The sequence below is a fragment of the Aegilops tauschii genome, chromosome 2 (assembly GCF_002575655.3).
Source record: "Aegilops tauschii subsp. strangulata cultivar AL8/78 chromosome 2, Aet v6.0, whole genome shotgun sequence".
Lineage (NCBI taxonomy): Eukaryota > Viridiplantae > Streptophyta > Magnoliopsida > Poales > Poaceae > Aegilops > Aegilops tauschii.
The window spans coordinates 531,484,103-531,504,298 of NC_053036.3; the positions used below are offsets into that span (position 1 = coordinate 531,484,103).

Below are 20,196 nucleotides of genomic sequence, written 5' to 3' on the forward strand. Positions count from 1 at the left end.
TTTTGTCGTTCAGGAGTACGCGTAGGCGGTTGTCTACGCAAGTGACAGCTGGAAGATGGAGAATCTTGTGCTGGGTCTGTGGTTGAAGGCTGACAGTTCTGGTTTCCTCCTCCGACGTCGTCGTCATGCGGGGTGTCAGTTCTGAAGTTCGATGGCATGTCCGGGGACATGTTGCCCCAGTCTGATTCTTTCAACGGCTATGGTTTTGCTTCTGGCAAACTACTTTGGAGGTCCGCAAAGCTTGGGTGAAGAGGTGATCTGTCTTTTTACCCTTTGGTGGCCGCTTCGGTGGTGTCGAAGGAGAGGGACAGACGTTGGTATTTTGCATAGGATTTTCCTATCTTTTCAGTCTTGTATGATCGGTGCTTACGTGCCTTGTAACTTGATCTTTATTCTATATAAATGAGACACGTATTACCATGCAAAAAACAAAATATAATAAAATAATACATTGAGGCCAGACAATCGAATGAACGATGTCACCACCAGAACAAACCGATACGCAGTGCTCTCGCAGCTCCCTACCGGGTCCAGTTTGATCTTGTTGACAACACCTGAAAAGTTTCGTGCATGTGCACCTAGAGACTGCGCAGGCGCTATTGTCAAACCCTTGAATCGGTCCGAATCACCTGACACAAGAACTTGTCGACATGTCCGCACGATGAGAAACCCTAACCTCGTCCTCCCGAGGAGACGACGAAAATCCACGTCGGAGGTCCGTGATTCCGTCCCACCGGAAGACTTCGAGGTGGATGGCAGCTCAAGAGACCATCTCGACAATGAAGCACCAGCGGCCGCTGCCTCCGCGAGGACCACACAATTCCCCACAAGCCTCATGGCGGTAAGAATCGCCACAAGAATGAGGGCAAGATAGTGAGACTTTATTTCATGCCAACGACACCACCATTGTCTCGCTGTGGTCGATAATTGGAGACAAACCCTAAGCTATCAGTACTTGTACCATTAATGGACCGAAGCCATAGGGTCTCGGCTCTCTCCCATCGTCGGAGCGACAGACACAGGAAAGGGGTCCCACAGTCAACGCCCATGAGGTGGATAGATCGGCCGCCGGTCTGTTCGCCTTGGTCGTGAGAGCAGAGAGGGAAAAACACCTCACTGATATGCCTATTTTGGCCCCTTTTAAGTAAGCATCTCGCTTCAAACAAAAAAACAAAAATAGTATAAGGCAAATGTTCCCTAATTAGAACACGAGTGCGTAAAACGCTTTTACAAACTTTAGCTTACAAATTGCCTATTTATTTTAGAAAAGATTTATGAAAAAAAACAGCCAATATAGTTACTGGGAACTTTTTTTTTGCCGAAACCCCTCTTGTCAAAACTTTGATACAAAAAACCCACCATTTCTGAGTGGTTAAAATTTACAAAATTATTTTTGGCATACAACCTACATTGTAAGTTACATAATTTGTTATGCGAAAATCATCTTGTAATTTTGTGCCAATCATTTTATATCCATGTTCTTTACAAAAAGATAGTAGATGTTAAGTTTCTATCAATCCTTTACATCGATAAAAAGAAGATTCTTAATTTTCAAAACTTAAAAGTTTGACTTTTGCTATCCATATGCCCATTCTCTGGGTAGCACTTTTCGACACCATTATAGATGTAAACGGCAAATTCAACATGTATAAGGTCAATTCTCTGATATTAAAAATAACTTCCCTTGTAGAAGGGCAAAGTATTTGAAAATGCCCCAAAACAATAACGAAATGCCCCCCTTCCATAGCACTACCTCTGCACGGAAAAGAGAGACTTGAACTACAAAAACGTCTTACATTAGTGTACAGAGGGACCGGGTGTGGATTTCCATAACCTGAATACATACGAACTCATTTTCTAAAACTTAGAAAAATTACATTATGATCGTACACATAAGTAGAAACCTATCCGCATCATTGTTGCGAGAATATACGTTCATTTGCATTATGTGAAAAATCAAATGTGAACACAAGTTACACAGTTGTTTTGTAGTACTTGTGTAACTCAATTTGTGATGTTTGTACAACTCATGACTTAAATGTGAGTTACGTGTCACAAAAATTATCCAATGAATTCATATTTAAAAAATGTTCAGCGGTATAACTTTTGTGTCATAGAACTCACTGAATATTGGTCTAACTGATAGTCAAAGTAAAATCTCGACAAATGGGGAAGCTTTAAACTGGAACCGCCAAGGCATCATATTTTCGTACAAAAACTAAGAAGGATAAGTTTTCTTCAGAATAGTTTGAAACTTTCATTCATGACAGTTTGCTAGGAGGGATGGCATTTGCAACTTTTCTTTACTGACAATTTCTTCCGATATGCATGATATTCTCTTCAGAATAGCATGACAATTTCTTTAGAGAAGTATTTTCTTTCTAAAAACGGTTACTGTTTGATCTCGCGTCGTAACTAAAATTGTCATCAAAATGTGTTCCTTTGTCATCCCCCTTCCAGAGAACGTTAGCCAGATAACAATCCCGGTTTTTATGTGTACATTTTTTTCTTCTAATTTTTCAAAACTTGAAAAAAATGCTTTCACTCGGATTTGTTAAACAAACACTAGATCATACGCGTCCACAATTCTTTTCTATTTTCTCTCACCAACCACCTAGGCACCTACTACAAGCTACAACTACAAACACAACCTCCACCTGGGGAGGACTCGGAAAGATCGATGTTTCAGAGGAGGGGCAATTCCGTCAATTCCCACAAGGAGTAAAGGGCGAGACAATCTCGGCCGTGTTCCTCGCGGCCGCGGGCGGGCAGCAGCACCCGACAACCCGCTATCATCCGTGCACATTCAAACGCCTTCAAATCTCCCCAGCGCCCGACAACAGGTCATTCTCGATTCCCCTCGTTAACATCCCCCAAATTTCACGACTTCTCCTCCCCAAATCAAGCTCCGGCTCGCTCGGCCCCAGATCGCGGCCGGGCTATCCATGGCGGGGGCGGAGGCGGTGGAGAGGGCGCACGAGCTCTACAGGGGCGGCCGCCACCGGGAGGCGCTCGAGCTCTACTCGGCGGCGCTGGCGGCGGCGCGGGGCCCCGCGCAGCGCATCGCCCTGCACAGCAACCGCGCCGCCTGCTACCTCAAGCTCCACGACTTCCACAAGGTCTCTTTCCCCCGGCTTCCCTTTGCTGATTAATACTTGTCCTGGATTGATTTGACTCTGGGTAGATTTCGGTGCGGCGCGCGCCTGGGGGTGTCGTTTAGGGTGAAGGTGTGGTCTTTAGCCCTCTGGGTTTCGAGATTTCCGCGAACTTGTGGGCTTCAGGGTGCTTGAATCGCCCTCTTATGATGATCTTTGTGGCCACGATGCACTAGCACAGCTCATGAATCGTACCCTGTTTACCGTTGTGGTGTCTAAATTTGGCTGGGCTGCTGTTAAATTTAGCGCTGTAAGGGGTATCAAAATCCAGTTTACTGTCTAGACTGAATCGGTGAAGCTGCCAGGCAAAGTGATACCTTGCTTGGTTGTTGCTTTCCCAAAATTAGCAGACGTGCAAAAGATAAAAACTGAACGTGTACATAGCATTTCCGATGTACTAGTCAACAATGCCTAAACCATGGACTTACAAAAATTTAACTGTGTCTCAGGCTCTGAACCATCTAGCACTTTTGTGAAGCCTGACTGATACATCTGACCGACTGAGTTTTGATATTGAATGGACTGTTTCTATGGAGAAATTTTATTGTGATGTTAAATGTGAAATTTCGTCGAGTAGTCAAGTATATCTGCATTGATGATCTACTATGTGCATGAGAAAAAATGTGCCCTATTACGAAGCATACTGTAGTAGATGTTGTGTTGGCGGCGAAAACAACAGTGGTCGTGTATTTCTCTGGAATAAGTACTCCTGGCATCATTTATTGTATTTTTTTCTATGTTATCACCTTGGTTAGCAACACTGAATTTTCTTCTTTTATGATAATCCTATAGGCCGCAGAAGAGTGCACATCTGTCCTCGAGTTGGATACCGAGCATGCTGGAGCTCTCATGCTACGTGCCCAGACTCTTGTCACTCTAAAAGATTACCAGTCGGCTCTATTTGATGTAAACAGGTTAATTGAGATAAATCCATCCTCTGAAGTATATCGGAACCTTCATGCGCGACTGAAGACACAGCTGGTATGCTTCTTTAACTGAATCTGTTCTAGTTTCTTGCATAAGCTTTACTTCAAATGCAGTGCCATCAGATGTAAGTGTATGTACAGAAATATCCCTTCAATAATTCGAATGCAAGATTTAAGGAACAGAACCTGGCTTTGTTGTTTAGAATGTAAATTTTTGGCAGTTGACATCAGTGTATCAACTTCTCTCTTTTTTATGCCCTTGGATGCTCAAACAATTCTATCTCTTGAGTTGACTGACCAAGTTTTACTGCCTGTCTCTTGCATGATTGTGAACTTTGAAGTCGCTAGCCCCGATTCCAGAGTCTGAAGAGGAGTCCCTGTATACTGAAGAAGACAAAGAAGATCTGCCACCAAAAGACAATACAAAGAATGAGACTGTCGTTGTTAAGTCTGATCAACCTTCTGCAAAAGTGATTCTTGAAAATAAACCTGTAATGAAAGCTCTGAAGGTTGAAGTGCCTCCCAATCTGCCTTCAAAACCCGAGGGTGGGGGGACCATACAAAAACCAAAGGGCCATTCAGAGCTTGATTACAAGGAACCTTTAACAGAAGCTCCAAAGGTTCAAGTGTCTCCCAGTCTGCCTTCGAAACCCGAGTGTCGGGGGACCATCCAAAAACCGAAGGGCCATTCAGGGCTTGATTACTCGAAATGGGACAAAGTTGAGGATGATTCGAGTGAAGATGACGAGGATGATGACGAAGATGACTTGCCACGGTATAAGTTCAAAGTCAGAACCATCGGTGTGCGTACCGTGAAGTGAATGGGATTCATCAATAAATAAGTTTACTCCATGGTCTGTGGATAGCCGTTTGACAGCATCCCTACTAACTTTGGTCCCATCTGTTCGGTTACATCTTGACATACTTGGATGAAGTGTTGCCGATTGGTGTTTGTTTAACTCAAGCTCACCGGCGGGTGAAGACATAAGTACCCGCTGCTCTCATGCTCAGGTAGTTCTCACAAATTCAGATTTCACTAGATTTTGAGCCGCGGTGCACGTGTTGGCTCGCTAATGTTCACATTATTACGCAGGTTTATGGATCTGGAACCTTAGCCGAGGAAACAAGTCTGGAGTAAAATCATGTTTTCAGCGCAGCCGTGGGATGGAGCACAGCATGCAAATCCTGTAGGGAACCCCTTTAGATTCAAGCTAACAATCTTAGATTCTTAGCCCATTGTTCATCTTCATAGATTTTATAGCCTAGCAGTCTCTGTACATGGATTTTGCGCATTCATCATGTATAAAAAGCTTATTTGTATCTGCCCCGAGACATCTTTCTCACGATTTCAACCTGCAAATTTGATGCTAATATTTCATGATCCAACCAATACTGGTTCCTTTTTTGTTCAACTGCGATGAATGTGCTGATTAGTCATACATTCACACTGTAATCAGAAAAGTTTCTGCCATGCTACCACATTGATACCCGGGTATCATGAATAAATGCTATGATTTGATTTGACTAAAATCATACATACCAAAACTTTCATGACATGACTAGAACCACACCTTTTATTTTTTTGCCATCAGCAGTGATACATGTAAGAGCAGCAAGACAGAGTAAGACTGAGATAACTGTGAAATCTAGCATCAAGATTATGGAAAAGTATCTTTCTCAACCGACTGATTTCTCTGTGAAATCAACCGCGTCGCCCGACGTCCGATCCAGCTGGATCGTGCGGCGCTCGTCTCAACTGGTCGTAAAACACACAACGCTTCCCTGGCCCCACGCACCATCCAACCGCGCGTTAGCAACGGTTTATCTCCCTAGAACCACATCTTCGTCTCTAACCTCTCGCTGGCTACCGCTCTCTCCGCCATGAGCTCAAGCCAAAGCCATGCGCTGCTCCAATCGGCGACAGAAAAAAAATCTGGCAGCCGTGCTGAAATACAGCACATCGGCCTTGCACTGCAGGACCCACGACGCTACAGAGAGGCTTCGTTGCTGCGACGTAGCACCAGTTGACGGCCGCCGGTGGTACAGTGCACCCACTCACGAGCGCTGTAACCGGCGACCCGCCAGTGCTGTGGACCGGGGCTGGTGCTGCAGCTCATCCACGAACTGCTGCAAGTCTTGTCGCGACGACGGTCTTATGATGGAGCTTCGGCGTAGCTGCAATGGAGTGTCACTGAGGGCCGTCGAAGCCGCATTGGAGCTTTTGTCGCGTCACGTGGTGCTGCAATGGAGCTTTGTCGGGTGCCCATCAGTGTTGCATTGGAGCTTTGCCGTGTCGCACGGTGCTGCCATGGAGCTTCGTCGGGTGCCCATCGGTGTTACATTGGAACTTGCCGTGCCATGAGGTGCTGCCATGGAGCTTCAATGGAGCTTCGCCGGATGCCCATTAGTGTTGCATTGGAGCTTTGCCGTGCCGCAGGGTGCTGCCATGGAGCTTCAATGGAGCTTCGTCGGATGTCGTCGATGTTGCTTTTGGAGCTCTGCCGCACTTGGTGCTGCCATGGAGCAGTGGTGGCAGCTCCCGGTGCTGCGATGCAGCGGTCACCGGCGACGATCGGAGCTGTGATGCAGCACTCAGTGTTGTATTGGAGCGCTCGCCGGCGACGCCAGTGCTGCGAGGTCGCCGGAGCAGGTGACACGGTGGGTTATATATCATCGTTGTTTGCTGCAGAGAGAGGCGTTGTGTGGATAGCTGCACGTGGCCATGGAGGATGCAAGAAAGAGAAGAGAAAGACGATGGGATTGCGTTGCTGAGGGAAGGTGTACGTGCTCCAGCTGTCACACATCGGACGGACGGGCTAACTTCCATCGAACGGTCGCCAACGCGGTTTACAAATCCTGTCGATCATCCGACTTACGCGTAGCAGCGGCAGATTATTGCTTAAATGCATCATTCAGGAAAAGACAAACTAAAACAGATGGTTATATAAAAACTACTACCTCTCTAGGGCGTGCGCGTACCCTTAGGTTGTCAATTTGACCAACTTAATACAAGTCATATATTAAAAAAAATGTATCAATATAAACTTCAGATGTTCTATTTTCAAACGATATAATTTTTTTATATAGTTTATATTAGGGTGATAAAATTGGCAACCTAGTTATACACATAGGACTTATAAACTGAAACGGTAGTACGTAGCATCAAGACCGAATTAACAGTAAAAACAGACGCACTATTTTGCAAGCAGCCCGCCTGAAAGAAGAATTCTCTTCATAGATCCAGATGCGGAAATTCTACAAGAGATGCTTGTGAAAATTTGGGTTTGAGAATTGTGGGGCCCTCCTGCAATAGGAGGATCCCTTCAAAAATTAGCGTATGCTGCTATTTGCGGCGTGCACACGGTATTCTTTAGTAAAAGGCGAAAGAATAGTTCGCTTTGTGCTCACCGCGCAGCTGCGTGCTTTCCTCAGGCCGCCCTGGTGCTCCTTATATAGGGTCCCTCCGCTGGCAGCTCGCTTGGGCAGGCGAGGTGGGACTAATCTCCACTGCGCCCTCTCCCCGCCGTGCGGCTGTGAGCTTCTCTGGGACAAATGGGCCAGGCCCGTGAGAGCTCCACAGGCATGGTCTGGGCCTAAAGAGCATGGCAAAAAACAGATATAGCCCAGTGTCTATGTGTCCACCTTTTTTCCTTTGAAAAATCATGCTGCCTCCTTTTCTTTTTGCCAATATAAACTTCTTTTTTGAGGGGCTTTTTGCCATAAACTGCTTGTCAACAATCGAAGGGCATTTTGGGCTATGCAAGAGCTTTCCAAATACCTATGGACATCAATCAGATAAATCAAATCATTCAGTATAATTTACTGGAGTATTACACTTTTTTTGCTTGGGATTTTTGTGAGAACATTTTCGATCTATTCATCTTCAATCATGGCAGACTGGAATCATGGCAGACTGGCAATACAACAAAAACCAAAAATAATAAAAAATATATCCAGATTCATAAACCACCTAGCGAAGACTACAAGCACTGAAGCAAGCCGAAGGCACGCCACTATCATCGCCCCTCTATCACCGGAGTCGGGCACAACTTGTTGTAGTAGACAGTCGGGAAGTCATCGTGCTAAGACCCTATAGGAACAGCGCACCAGAACAACAATCGTCGCCGATGAAGAATAACGTAGATCGAAAGGATCAAACCAAAGACACAAGAACGTAGACGAATATCAACGAGATCCGAGCAAATCCACCGAAGATGGATCTGCCGGAGATACACCTCCACACGCCGACCAACGAAGTTAAACGCACCGCCGGAACGGGGGCTAGGCGGGGAGACCTTTATTCCATCTTCAGGGAGTTGCCGCCGTCTCGTCAGTATGACACAAACTCTAACAAAACGGAAAAGAATGACCCACACAGGCGGGATCCGGCGTCTCCCCTCATCATCGACGACCAGAAGGTCGCCAGCGAAGGAGAGCCGCCGGAAGATGGCGCGGGAAGGAGCGGCTCTCCTAATGGTGGCGACTAGGTTTCGCTACCACGAGGAAAACCACCGCAACAGAATATGCTAGTTTTATAAAATCAAAGAGTTTTTTGTTGGGATCTTGACCTTATCATTTTCGTATGAGCCTTTCCACCAACCCTTGTTTATCTTGTGGGTGCGACTGGAAGTATGCCACTAACAGAAGACCAAAAAGACAAAGAAAAAAAGTTCATTAATCCTTTTTAGAAAGTAGCGTGAATACAAAAATTATAGGAAAAAAATGGGCAAAAGAAAAGAAAGCCAAGACAAAGCAACACATGAGAACCGAGAACGGCGATTTGGCTCCCGTGCTCAGCTGCACCTGAAATCGCGCACGTCCGTTTCAGGCTCGGGATGGGAACAAATCCAGCTGGCGTGGCAGGTGCGAGCGGCAGTAAATCAGGCATACAACTGAATACAGTACGAAATAGTGCCAAAGACGTGGGGCCAAAGCGTAGCTGCGGAACGGACGGCGCACGAGCGCGCACTGGGCCGTGGACCAGGACGTCACCATTTTAGGCGGGCCATGGATCAGATAATGGGCCCAGGACGGTACACGACATCTGAGCCGTCTGTCGGGCGGCGGGCCACCACACGTGCTCGTGTGAGGGCGAGAAAGGGCTGCCCCTCCCTTGGCCTAGTTCATTCTGGAAACCCTCGCCGCCACCCGGTTTGGGAGAAAACGCCGATAGCGACGACTGCATCGGGTGCTTGCGGCGACGCTAGTTCTTCGCCGTCGACAAGCAGGGGATGGAAGCTACGGGTATGGAGTTCCTGCTTGATGCGGTCGACATGTTAGTCTGTACAGATATATGAAATTGTTATAGGGATTTGGTGAGCTAAGCTACAACAGACGCAGTAGTGCCCTGACGAACTGCCCTTTTGTGCTGGTGATTGCCGTGGTTTTTTCAGGTTCCCATTGAGAGAGGAGTTTGATGAAAGCCTTGAACAGCCAGATCCGATTCCCCTCCTCGTCCTGCTAGAGAACGGGGCCAGAAATGTTGGGCCTGGGATCGGTCAGAAGGTGGGAGACAATGCCACAGGTGGAGCGGGTGAAGGTTTGCGCCGTTGGCGTGATGCATCTCCGACGAGGTCGGCCCAGTTGACCAACAAAGCAAATCCAGAGGCCCCTGGTTGTGAACCATGGGAGAGAAGGTGCACTGGACTTCTCATTAGCACATTGACGTTTACACCAAGGATTTGTTAAAGCAGCAGAGAGAAAACATTGTGAACCTGGGGAAGTCTATATTATAATTGGTAGCTTTTTTGGTTGCGTTGAGAAGGTGCCATTCATGAAAAGGACTCTTAGTAATATTTGTGGAAAGATTAGTCGTGAACAAGCTGTGGATGATGTAAGGAAGACGCTGGAGTTGTTTGCTGACATCCGTTCTACTGACCCTGCCTTCACCTATGTGGTTTTGACTGACAAGTCCATCAAGGTTAAAAGTCTCATGTGGGCTAATGGGAGCAGCAAAATGCAATACAAGTTATTTGGTGATGTGGTCACATTCGACACTACATACAGGATAAACCTTTATGACATGCCGTTTGGGTTATTGTCAGAGTTAACAACCATTTTCAGATCATTATTCTGGCAGGGGTGTTGATGCGGGATGAACAAGAAGAAAGTTTTCAATGGATTTTCGCGGATGATGGGAGGCCGTGCCCCAAAAAGAATACTCACAGGTCAGGTTAATGGCCGAAGTTTTAAAAGCCTACCTGCCTAACTTTTAAATGCACTTGTATAAGGCAAAAATAATTAATTGCTACAAATTTTTTGGGTCTAAATAGTGCTGTTTTGTTTGCAGACCAATGCAGGGCTATGGAGATGTCGATCAGTAAGATTTATCCAGCTACTGTTCACCGGTGGTGCAGGTGGCATGTTCTGAAGAAAGCGAAGGAAACCTTGGGACTGCTATACACGAAGAAGAGCGACTTCCAGGCTGAATTTCAAAAGGTTGTGAACCACATGCTAACTCAAGATGAGTTTGAGGCGGCTTGGGGCTTGTTGTTGGATAAATGTAATCTGAGGAAGCACACGTACATGACCCAAATATATGAAACCAGGAAAAAGTGGGCACAACCGTACTTCAAGGGTGTGTTTTGCGCAAAAATAACGAGCACCCAACGCACTGAGAGTGCAAACCATGTGTTGAAGAGATGTACATGCCTCTTGCTAGCCCAATGCATGTTTTCGTAGGCAGTACATGAGGTTGCAATTTGACCGCGAGGGTGAGGAAAGCTACGAGGAAAAGAGGACAATGATTGTAAGTATTTGTTTTGTAAAGTCTTGTTGATTACATTTGTGGAAGCTTCATCTACATTTCTTACATAGGACTTGTTCCGGTTGCCTAATACACTTATTTGGATGGTGCTAAATAAAAATATGGCAGGGCGGAGCCGTAAGGAGAACCAACCTTTGCAATAGAGTGGCACACAAGCAAAATCTACACTAGGAATATGTTTGAGGAATTTGGCCGCCTCCTAATTGAAGGGATGGCATACAATGTCACTGAAGTGGAGAGGTTCAGGAAATATATAACAGCTCACAACAATGCAACAAAAAGAGAAAAATGGAGCAGGGTTGAGTACGAGGTGACCATAAACGAGACCAATCAATATTCACTTGCGAGTGTGGCCAGTTTGAGCACACTGGGATGTTGTGCAGCCATGTCTTGAGGGTATGCTGGCATTTACATTTTTATATCTTAAATGCAAGCAATCTGAAAAATCTGAAATGCTAACGCTTCTGTATGGCATAGCTCATGGATATACTTCATCTAGAGGAAATCTCTAAGCACCATATTGTCGAGCGGTGGACAAAAGACGCAAGAGATATACCTCCGAAGCACTTGGTTCAGTACCAGAAAGACAATTCAGCAAACTTGTCATTCACATGTAGAAGCGCAAAGCTATACCTTAAAGCCATGGAAGTCATGCGGATGGGCGATGCAAGTGCTGCATCTTTTGATCACATGTATGCTGGTCTCGAAGCTCTGCTAGTGAGTGGAGCACCATTGGCAGAGAAGAGGGATGGGTCGGCATTTGAGGACCGTTTGGATGGAACGGTAGGTGGAAGACTGCAAGGAAACGTCGAGATTGCTTTTGTTGAAGGAGACGATGGTGCTGACCAGTCCCATAGTGGTGGGCAATCTGTTAGTGTGAATGCCCTCCAGGGCTTGGAGCTCCAAACAAGCATAGGGGGGCCGGAAGGCCAACAAACAACAGGGGGAAGGCACCTTATGAAGGTCTAAGTAAACCAGATTCTGCAGCATTTGTCGTCGCGAAGGTCATGAAAAGACCACGTGCCAGAGAGAGGGGTTGTGCCAAAAAAACTCGGGGAAACCTAGGAAATGCAAGAACTGCGGGATAGAAGGCCATCAACGAGATACATGCAAGAGGCCACTGGGTGTTGATGAGAACTGATCTATGAATTTTCAGTTTGTAATGCGTGTTGTTGTTTAATCTGGGGATTTTCTAGTGTGTTTCAGTTGAGCACTGCTCCACGCTTCTACCTCAATCTGCAGGGGCGTGTTTCATGATGTATCTGATAGCAACTGATATTTCTATAGTTGTTTGAACTCTGTTCGATTAGCAAATTTGCTTAAATATCGTTTTGTTTGCAGCGCTTGAACATGACAAAGTTTTATATGAATAATGTGTTGGATCACCCTTCCGAAAATGTTGTTTTGCATACATATGATAAAATCATGAGATTATGTACCGAAATGGTACTCTATTGGCGGCGGAGATGGGGATGGCTAACCAGGGAGAAGAAGGTTGATTTGTTTCCCGGAAATGGCTGGCTATGAGAGCTGGGTGGCGAGCTGGCGATGGTGGGTAGGCATTTATGGCGTGTGACGTGGACGCCGTTTGTGGGACGAAGGAACAGCACGGCTCAGAAACACAGCCGAGCCATCCAACGTCGAGCTGATCCGCGACCACAGTACGCCCATGCGTCGCAATGAATGCGCCTCTGGCATGGACAAATTATCACGATATACGGACGGGAAATACAGGTAAGCGCACGGATCCACACGCCGGTCATCGGTCTGGATTTCAGGATCAGCTGAGTCCGGACTCAGAAACAAATTTTCGATGAAAACCGTGTTATTTTAGAGAGAGCAGCATGGAAAAATGAGTTGGAGCTCCAACAGTATACAGCTGCCAATCCACATCACATCCCAAAAACAAATATACTCCTACAAAAAAATTAGAAGGAAAGAATGCATCGTTAGAAAATTTCCAGTCCTGTCCCTCCCCGGCGCCGGCGACGACCGCCGCAGCCGCCACCTCCTCCAGGAGCGCCGGCGTTGCCCGTCCGCACCCGGCGACGGCAGAGGCAGCGATGGCGAGGCAGGAGGCCGCGGGGGCCGCCACGGGGGTGGACTTCCACCTGCCCGACGAGATCCTGGCCGTGATCCCCACCGACCCGTACGAGCAGCTGGACGTCGCGCGCAAGATCACCTCCATGGCCATCGCGTCCCGCGTCTCCCGCCTCGAGGCCGACGTCGCGCGCCTCCGCCGGGACCTCGCCGACCGCGACCGCGGCGACGCCGACCTCCGCGCCCGCCTCGCCGACTCTGACGCCCGCCTCCTCGCCGCGCTCGACGAGAACGTGCGCTCCTGTCGCCGGACACGTTTGTCGCCCGTGAAATTCAGATTTGTGCTTAGCCTGTCGTGCTTGATTGCAGGCGAAGCTGGTGAAGGAGAGGGACACGCTCGCCCTGACGGCCAAGAAGCTGTCGAGGAACTTGGCAAAGGTGCGATTTCCCATTTTTTGTATATATCTTTTAGCTCCGATCTTGGTGGGATTTCTCTGATTTCTCACTAGCATGTTTCATTCTTAGAGTGTATTTGTTTGTGGAACCTGTTAATTTTGATTAGAAGTGTGGATTTTTAGACTTATAGTGTCTATTTAGTACAAACCTAGACTAAAGCCGTGTCATGTTAGTTTAATTTGCCTGTTTATGGTTGTGATGTGGCTTCCAATGCCCATGATTGTTCCCCATTGGCGAAGGTGGAGTTGAACACTCCGCATTTCATCAAATTGGATGGAATTTGTCTTTCACTGCTGACTGTACTTCCACTAATTTCTGTGAGTTCTAGTGTTACAGATTTTGTTTGACTTATCAAGGTTGCATAATGGAAATTTGACAGCTTCAATCAGCTTAGGCTGGACTACGAAATCCTGATTGCAAGTCCTGTTAGTTCTGTCAATTTCATTGTTGCAAACAATTCGGTACAGTTTTACTTGTATAGGGGCTTCAACGAAAAATGGGCCATTAAGCGATGAGGTGATGTGGCTGGTAGACTAACTTGACTTTGTTGTGCTCATAGTGAACCCTGTGACGGCTTGATAATTTTGAAAAAAGAAATTTAGAAGGCTAAGCTACTAAACCAGATTTGTGGTGATTGGTTCAAAAGAATTAAAACAAGATCTGTGACTGATGAATGCTTTACTGTCGGTTACACAAATTTGTAACTCTTGTCTCCATTCATCTCAATGCTTGGTATGAGCTTACAAGGGAATGCTAATTACCGTTAACTTGATCATAACTCTAGTTATCCAAATCAACATCAACATGATTTTTTTTTGCTTGCTAGTTGACAAATTACTGAAGAACTTTTGTTCTTCGCAGTTAGAGGCATTTAAGAAGCAGTTGATGAAATCTCTGAGTGAAGATAATTTATTGGTGAGTATTATCAATCAATATGTTCTTTCCCACTTACTCAGATATTTCTAGTTTCGGTTGTGCTGGTCTTGATTGGTGACAAGTAATGTTACCTGCAAAACTTCACAGCAATTGTCAGAAACAGGCGAAGATCGTGATGTAGATGCAGAAAATAGTGGGACCGCTCGAAGTCCTTCCTGGAAAGGTGTTGCTCAACCTCAAAAGTTCGAAAACTTCTTCTGTTGAGCCAAAGTTTGTGTCTTTTCCTTGATTTCATATTTCATATTTTAATTGACAGATGAAGTCTCAAGCAGCCACACCTCTTCAAATACTTCAAGCAGATCCACGATCACTGAATCAGCCCAAGGTGTCATTAGTTAACTCCTACTGTTGAACAACTAAATCATAACAAATATTACATGTTATTTTTCGACCGTCAGTTACTTACTATTGAAGTATTCACAGGATACCAGTTCTCAATCACACCATATGTAGCCCCCAGGATAACTCCTGGTTCAACACCAATTATTTCATCCTCTGGTGGTTCCCCATTAGCATATTCAACTGGTCCATCCACTCCGAAGTTCTATTCTGGTCCAACGTCGCCTACAAGATCTCGTTCTGAAGACCAATCAGCATTTTCATCATGGAATGGATCAAGTCATCAGTATTCAGCCCCCGTCTCTCCTCAACGCCGCTCATTTACAGGTTCCACACAGCGGATTATCAATGGGAGTCGCTATATTCATTTGGGATAGTTCCTGAACATGTTTGTTCTTTTGATATTTCTAGGGCGACCTCGTATAGATGGAAAGGAATTCTTCCGACAAGCACGGTTGGTCACTATGCTGTTGACTCTTTTCAGTAATTTATAGTTTGTTCACCCTATAACACTTGTGGCCACACATACCAGGACGCGACTTTCTTATGAGCAATTTGGAGCATTCTTGGCAAATATCAAGGAATTTAATGCGCAGAAACAATCGCGAGAGGTAGCGCGGTTCACCAGTATTTTATAACCTCTCAGTTCATTAAATCATTAGTATCCACAAAAATCATGTGATGTGATGTTTTGTACTTGACCAATTTCTACAGGACACCCTATCGAAAGCAGAGGAGATTTTTGGAACAGAGCACAAAGATCTATACATTTCTTTCCAGAATATGCTTAATCGCAACCAATCGTGAACCTGTCATATGCTGCCGTATTTCTTCTTTTGAACAAGCTGGTTTCAAGATCGTATCCTTAGAAATCTGTGCATAGGCCATTGTAGTTTCGGCGCGGTTATCCTGAATGACATGATGTAAATGGATATGGTCATGCATGCAATTCAACAAGTGAAAGTTTTTTTTTTCTGTAACAAGTGAGAGTTGAGACTGTCAGATATATTGGCCTGTGTAATTGACTTGTAAATTGAAGCTTGTTTTCAGCACCTCCTGTCTTTCCTACTGCACACTCAGCCTGCAGATTCGTTAAGGCGTGCACATCATCATGACATTATAAAAGCCTAATACTATGTTAATCATGGATCAAAAGTTGAAGAGGTTCCTCCAGGTTGTGTTGCATTGCACGTTGAAAAAGTCGAAAGGTTTCCTCTATACATTATGCAATCCGCTTATTATGATCCATGAATAGATCTGTTATTTTTGGTCTATAAAAGAGGGGCGACATCTTCCGCTGGAGGATAACTGTTGCAGTCTTTGCTTCTCAACTCCTGTTCTTCTCCCTTCATTCTCTGGTGGTTAGGCCATTTGTGTTTGTTAGTTTCCAGTAGTTCCCTTAGGTTGCTGACATGCAGCAAGTACCTTGGGAGTATCAGCTGGCCGTGGCCGATTACTGGAAGGGGGGGGGGGGGGGGGGGGGGGGGGGGGGGCGGCCATGGAGCCAGCAGCTACTGCATGGGTTCCTGGCCTCCCTCTGGAGATGACAGTCGCTGCTCCTGCTGCTAGCCACGGTGATCTGGCCGTCAGCTCCAGCGGACGGCAGCAGCAGCAGCAGCTGGCCATGGTCGAGAGCACCACCGACCATCACCATCAGTACGAGTGGAGCGGTCCGGTGGAAGCGTTCGAGCAAGCAGCGCGGGAGTTCGAGGACAAGCTCGGCAGGACGGAGACGAAGATCCACCTGTTCCCGGCGAGCATGGTGGACCTCGCTGAGCGCTACGCCGCGCCCAGGACCGTCTCCATCGGCCCCTACCACCACGGCTGGAGCCACGCCGTCCTTCAGATGGAGAGCACCAAGCACGTGGCCTCCTGGCACTTCGTCAGGGCCTCGGGCCGCTCCGTCGAGGAGGTGTACTCCGCGGTCTGCGCCGTCGCCGACGAGTGACGACGAGGAAAGGGTGCGGGGTCTCGCTGACGAGTGACGACGACTTCAAGCCCATGATGTTCTTCGACGGCTGCTTCCTGCTGCAGTACCTGCTGTACGCGTCCACGTACGGCGGCGACGACGAGGACGAGGGGATGGCAGTAGACCCGGCGCTGAGGAGCGCCTTCAGCTCCGACTCCGACCGCATCTTCTCCGACGTCGTGCTGCTCGAGAACCAGCTCCCGTGGGTGGTGGTCGAGACGCTCATGAGCTTCGCGCCCGCGCCCGGCCTGGACCTGCCGAAGCTCGTCGGACGCGTGAAAGGCTCCCTGCAGGCCCGGCAGGCCCTCGACGAGAAACCTCCTGCTTGGGACAGCAGCTACACGCCGCCGCACCTGCTCGGCCTCCTACGGTACTACATCGTCGGAACCGGAACCAAGCTCTCGTCCGAGTCCTCCCGCGGCCTATCCGAGAAGGCCGAGAAGGTGTCCATCTCCGTGAGCGCCGTGGAGCTCGCGGAGATGGGCATTCAGCTGACGGCCACCAAGACGGGGGCGGAGCTGAAGGAGATGGGCGTCAGGAAGGGGCTGCTCTCTGGCGAGCTCTTCCTGGCGCCGCTGTCCCTGGACGACGCGAACGCCGGGTTCCTCGTCAACATGGCGGCGCTGGAGCTGTGCACGACGCCGGACTTCTCCGAGGCCGGCGAGGAGCGGTCCACCGTGTGCTCGTACCTCTGCCTGCTGGGCATGGTGACGGACCGCGTGGAGGACGTGCAGGAGCTGCGCACGAATCACATCTTGCAGGGGGGAGCGGGGCTGACCAACGAGGACGCGCTCCGCCTCTTCATCAGCCTCGAGAAGCACCTGCGGCCCGGGAGATGCTACCTCCGCACCATGCTGGACATCGAGAACTACAGGGTCCATAGGCCGGTGCGCACCATGGTGTACAGGTTTGGCTACAAGAACATGAAGACTATCATCACCGTGCTGACCGTCGTTGGCGCATTTGTCGGTTTGCTCGAGGCAATCAAGTCTCTTAGGAGTAAGTAAGTAAGTAAGTCTCTTAGGAGTAAGTAAGTATTTACTGGATGTATGATAGTTGCTGGTAAAATTTACCACACACTTGTGGCGTTGTTCAAATAAATTACACAAATTGAGTAATTTTAATCAGAAGTTTGCCAAAACGGCACAAAATGTGGAGGCCTAGTATTATGAGATGAAAGGAGTACACGGCTTACTCGTAAGTGTTCGTCATGAGTGGGAGTTAGCACTACAGTGGCGGAGCGTGACAAGCAACCAAGGGGCGGCCAGTGTCAGACTAAAAGTGAAATATGTAATAAAACATATGCGACTCGCAACATAAATTGTCAATTCTACCAACCCTAAGCACCAGGAGCTGGATGTTCTTGTTAAAAAAAAAACAGTATGAGTTTGTGATTGAAATCGACATAGGTGCCGTTCGTCGCGACTTGTTGGATTAGAAGAACCGCAACGACAAAAAAGTAGCTCATTCGCCTTCACTATTTTTTGCACGACACTAGCGTGGGAGCGGGCCGAGAGGGAGTCGCTGGGTGGCCTATGATGATGAAACCTGAAACCGATCTGAATTTGGGTGTAGCCGGAGGGAGATGGTAGGTGAGCAGGGCACGGTTCCTCCGGCGATCGTGTCGCCGCCCCTTGCTTGCTTCCGTCACGTGGGGTGCATGAGAGGAGGTCCGGTCTGTAGGGCGTGGAGGATTGGGGGTATGACCGCATGAATATGGCACCTTCGAGGAGGCCGCGGTGGTGGTGAGCTTACTGAGGTGGCTCTGCCATTGAGCACTACCAACAACAACCATGTGCTTATGTGCCAAAGCATATACATGAGGTCCTAAACTAACCGAGCAACGTTATGCCTGATGATGACCACAGCTCATTGCATTTGAAAAAAAAAATTAAACTAGACCGACGAGCAACGTGATCTACAACTTTGTTAATTAATTCCTGGATCATGGCGTGCTTTTAGTATTCGATCGAGCAGCAATGGATATATATACCTCGTATCCCTTTTTCTAAACTTTCCAACAAAGCTGAGCCTGCAGTCTGGCCTTAGACCCTTAGATATGTATCAAGATAAAAGCACCACCTTTATGCTCGACTGTGCCTTCTCTTTTCGATGTAAGTTGCGCGTGAAGGAATGTCTTTTCGTAAGTAATTGTGAACTCATAATGCAATCACACCCATTGCCCACTCCATCTCACGTTTGGACATGCATGTTGTCACGTTAATTGGGACAATCAGCCACTATCCCACAAAATATGCATCAAATTGACAACCTACTTGTAGTTGAATGTTTAGGAGTGTGGTTGCACTCATAGCTCATCAATAATTAATCAAACCCTAGGTTTGCATCATGCGCTGAACTGAACCGGTTGCTTAGTCGCGGTGCTGACAAGAATGAAGTCCGTAAGGTAAATGATGAGCTGAATGAATTGTTGTACAAAGAAGCAATGCTATGGCTACAGTGGTCACGTATTACTTGGCTTCGTGAGGGTGACCGCAATACGAAGTTCTTTCATAAAAAGTTATGTGGCAGGCTAAGAAAAATAAAATCACCAAGCTCAAGGATGAGAATGGTACGTGGGTTACATCTCTGACGAAACTAAAAGCCATGGCAACCCGGCATTTTCAGGACCTTATCATTTGTGATCCTATAGTTTCAACCCGGAAGAGATAGTGCAACTATCCGAGAAAAAAGTGACAATGATGAATGACGAATTATGTTGAGAGTTCTTTGAGAAGGAGATATCCGATGCTTTGTTTCAGATAGGGCCGCTCGAGGTGCCAGGCATGGATGGTTTCCCGGCCAAGTTTTACCAATTCAATTGGGGATTATTGAAGGAGAAAGTGGTGCCTGCGGTGCAGCATTTTTTGCATCTGGTTGTATGCCGGCTAATGTTAGTCACACTGCCATTGTCTTAATTCCAAGGTGGATCAGCCGGCTACTCTCAAGGAATTCCCCCCTATCAGTCTGTGTATGGTGCTACATAAGGTGATTGAAAAATGCCTTGCAAACAGATTGATGCCAATTCTCAGTGACATCATTTCAGTGAACCAAAGTGCATTTGTGCCTAGTAGGTTAATCACGGATAATGCACTTGTGGCGTTTGAATGCTTTCACTTCATTGAGCAGAATAATAATCCCAGGAAGAACTTTTGTGCTTGTAAGATTGATTTGTCGAAGGCCTGTGATCGCATCGATTGGGGCTTCTTGGAAAAGGCGATGAAGGGCTTAGGTTTCACTCACCGGTGGATCGGTTGGATCATGTCGCGTGTATCCTCGGTGAGTTACTCGGTCAAATTAAATGGAACCTTGCTAGATTCGTTCACCCCGACGCGAGAGCTGCGTCAAGGCAGCCCACTCTCGTCATTCTTGTTCCTGTTTGTTGCTGACGGGCTCTCGGCACTATTGCAAAAGGAAATAACCAACAATAATATCACCCCCTTAAGTTGTGTCACGGAGCTCCGAGTATATCACACATGCTTTTCGATGACACCCTACTTTTCTTCAAAGCAAACACAGTACAGGCTTCCCGGATGCAGCAGGTCATCAACACATGTGCGCAAGGTATGGGCCAGTTGATAAATTTTGACAAGTGCTCACTCATGTTTG

General features: G+C 47.1%; 2 protein-coding genes, 1 long non-coding RNA gene, 1 other non-coding gene and 1 pseudogene across 4 annotated transcripts; 4 read left to right on the forward strand and 1 right to left on the reverse strand.

Moving 5' to 3' along the window:
- The first annotated feature begins 2,759 nt into the window (after positions 1-2,759).
- Positions 2,760-5,459, forward strand: LOC109753297 (uncharacterized). Its single transcript, XM_020312207.4, has 4 exons — positions 2,760-3,119; positions 3,948-4,136; positions 4,423-5,092; positions 5,175-5,459. Exons 1-3 carry the CDS (start codon positions 2,946-2,948, stop codon positions 4,900-4,902), a joined length of 843 nt encoding a protein of 280 aa, XP_020167796.1. The 5' UTR covers positions 2,760-2,945; the 3' UTR covers positions 4,903-5,092; positions 5,175-5,459.
- A 1,920-nt stretch (positions 5,460-7,379) lies between these two features.
- LOC120975033 (U5 spliceosomal RNA) lies at positions 7,380-7,498 on the reverse strand. The gene has a single exon (XR_005770881.1). It is a non-coding gene; the product is annotated as a U5 spliceosomal RNA (small nuclear RNA).
- A 1,721-nt stretch (positions 7,499-9,219) lies between these two features.
- On the forward strand, positions 9,220-12,221 carry LOC109753296 (uncharacterized). The gene is made up of 5 exons (XR_006670543.2): positions 9,220-9,325; positions 9,475-10,248; positions 10,371-10,829; positions 10,956-11,243; positions 11,325-12,221. It is a non-coding gene; the product is annotated as an uncharacterized lncRNA (long non-coding RNA).
- Positions 12,222-12,756: 535 nt separating this feature from the next.
- LOC109753293 (uncharacterized protein At4g15545) lies at positions 12,757-15,670 on the forward strand. The gene is made up of 9 exons (XM_020312204.4): positions 12,757-13,180; positions 13,257-13,325; positions 14,205-14,258; positions 14,367-14,442; positions 14,536-14,604; positions 14,703-14,945; positions 15,030-15,072; positions 15,151-15,229; positions 15,333-15,670. Exons 1-9 carry the CDS (start codon positions 12,911-12,913, stop codon positions 15,423-15,425), a joined length of 996 nt encoding a protein of 331 aa, XP_020167793.1. The 5' UTR covers positions 12,757-12,910; the 3' UTR covers positions 15,426-15,670.
- A 446-nt stretch (positions 15,671-16,116) lies between these two features.
- LOC109753295 (UPF0481 protein At3g47200-like) lies at positions 16,117-18,768 on the forward strand (annotated as a pseudogene).
- The last annotated feature ends 1,428 nt before the right edge of the window (positions 18,769-20,196 follow it).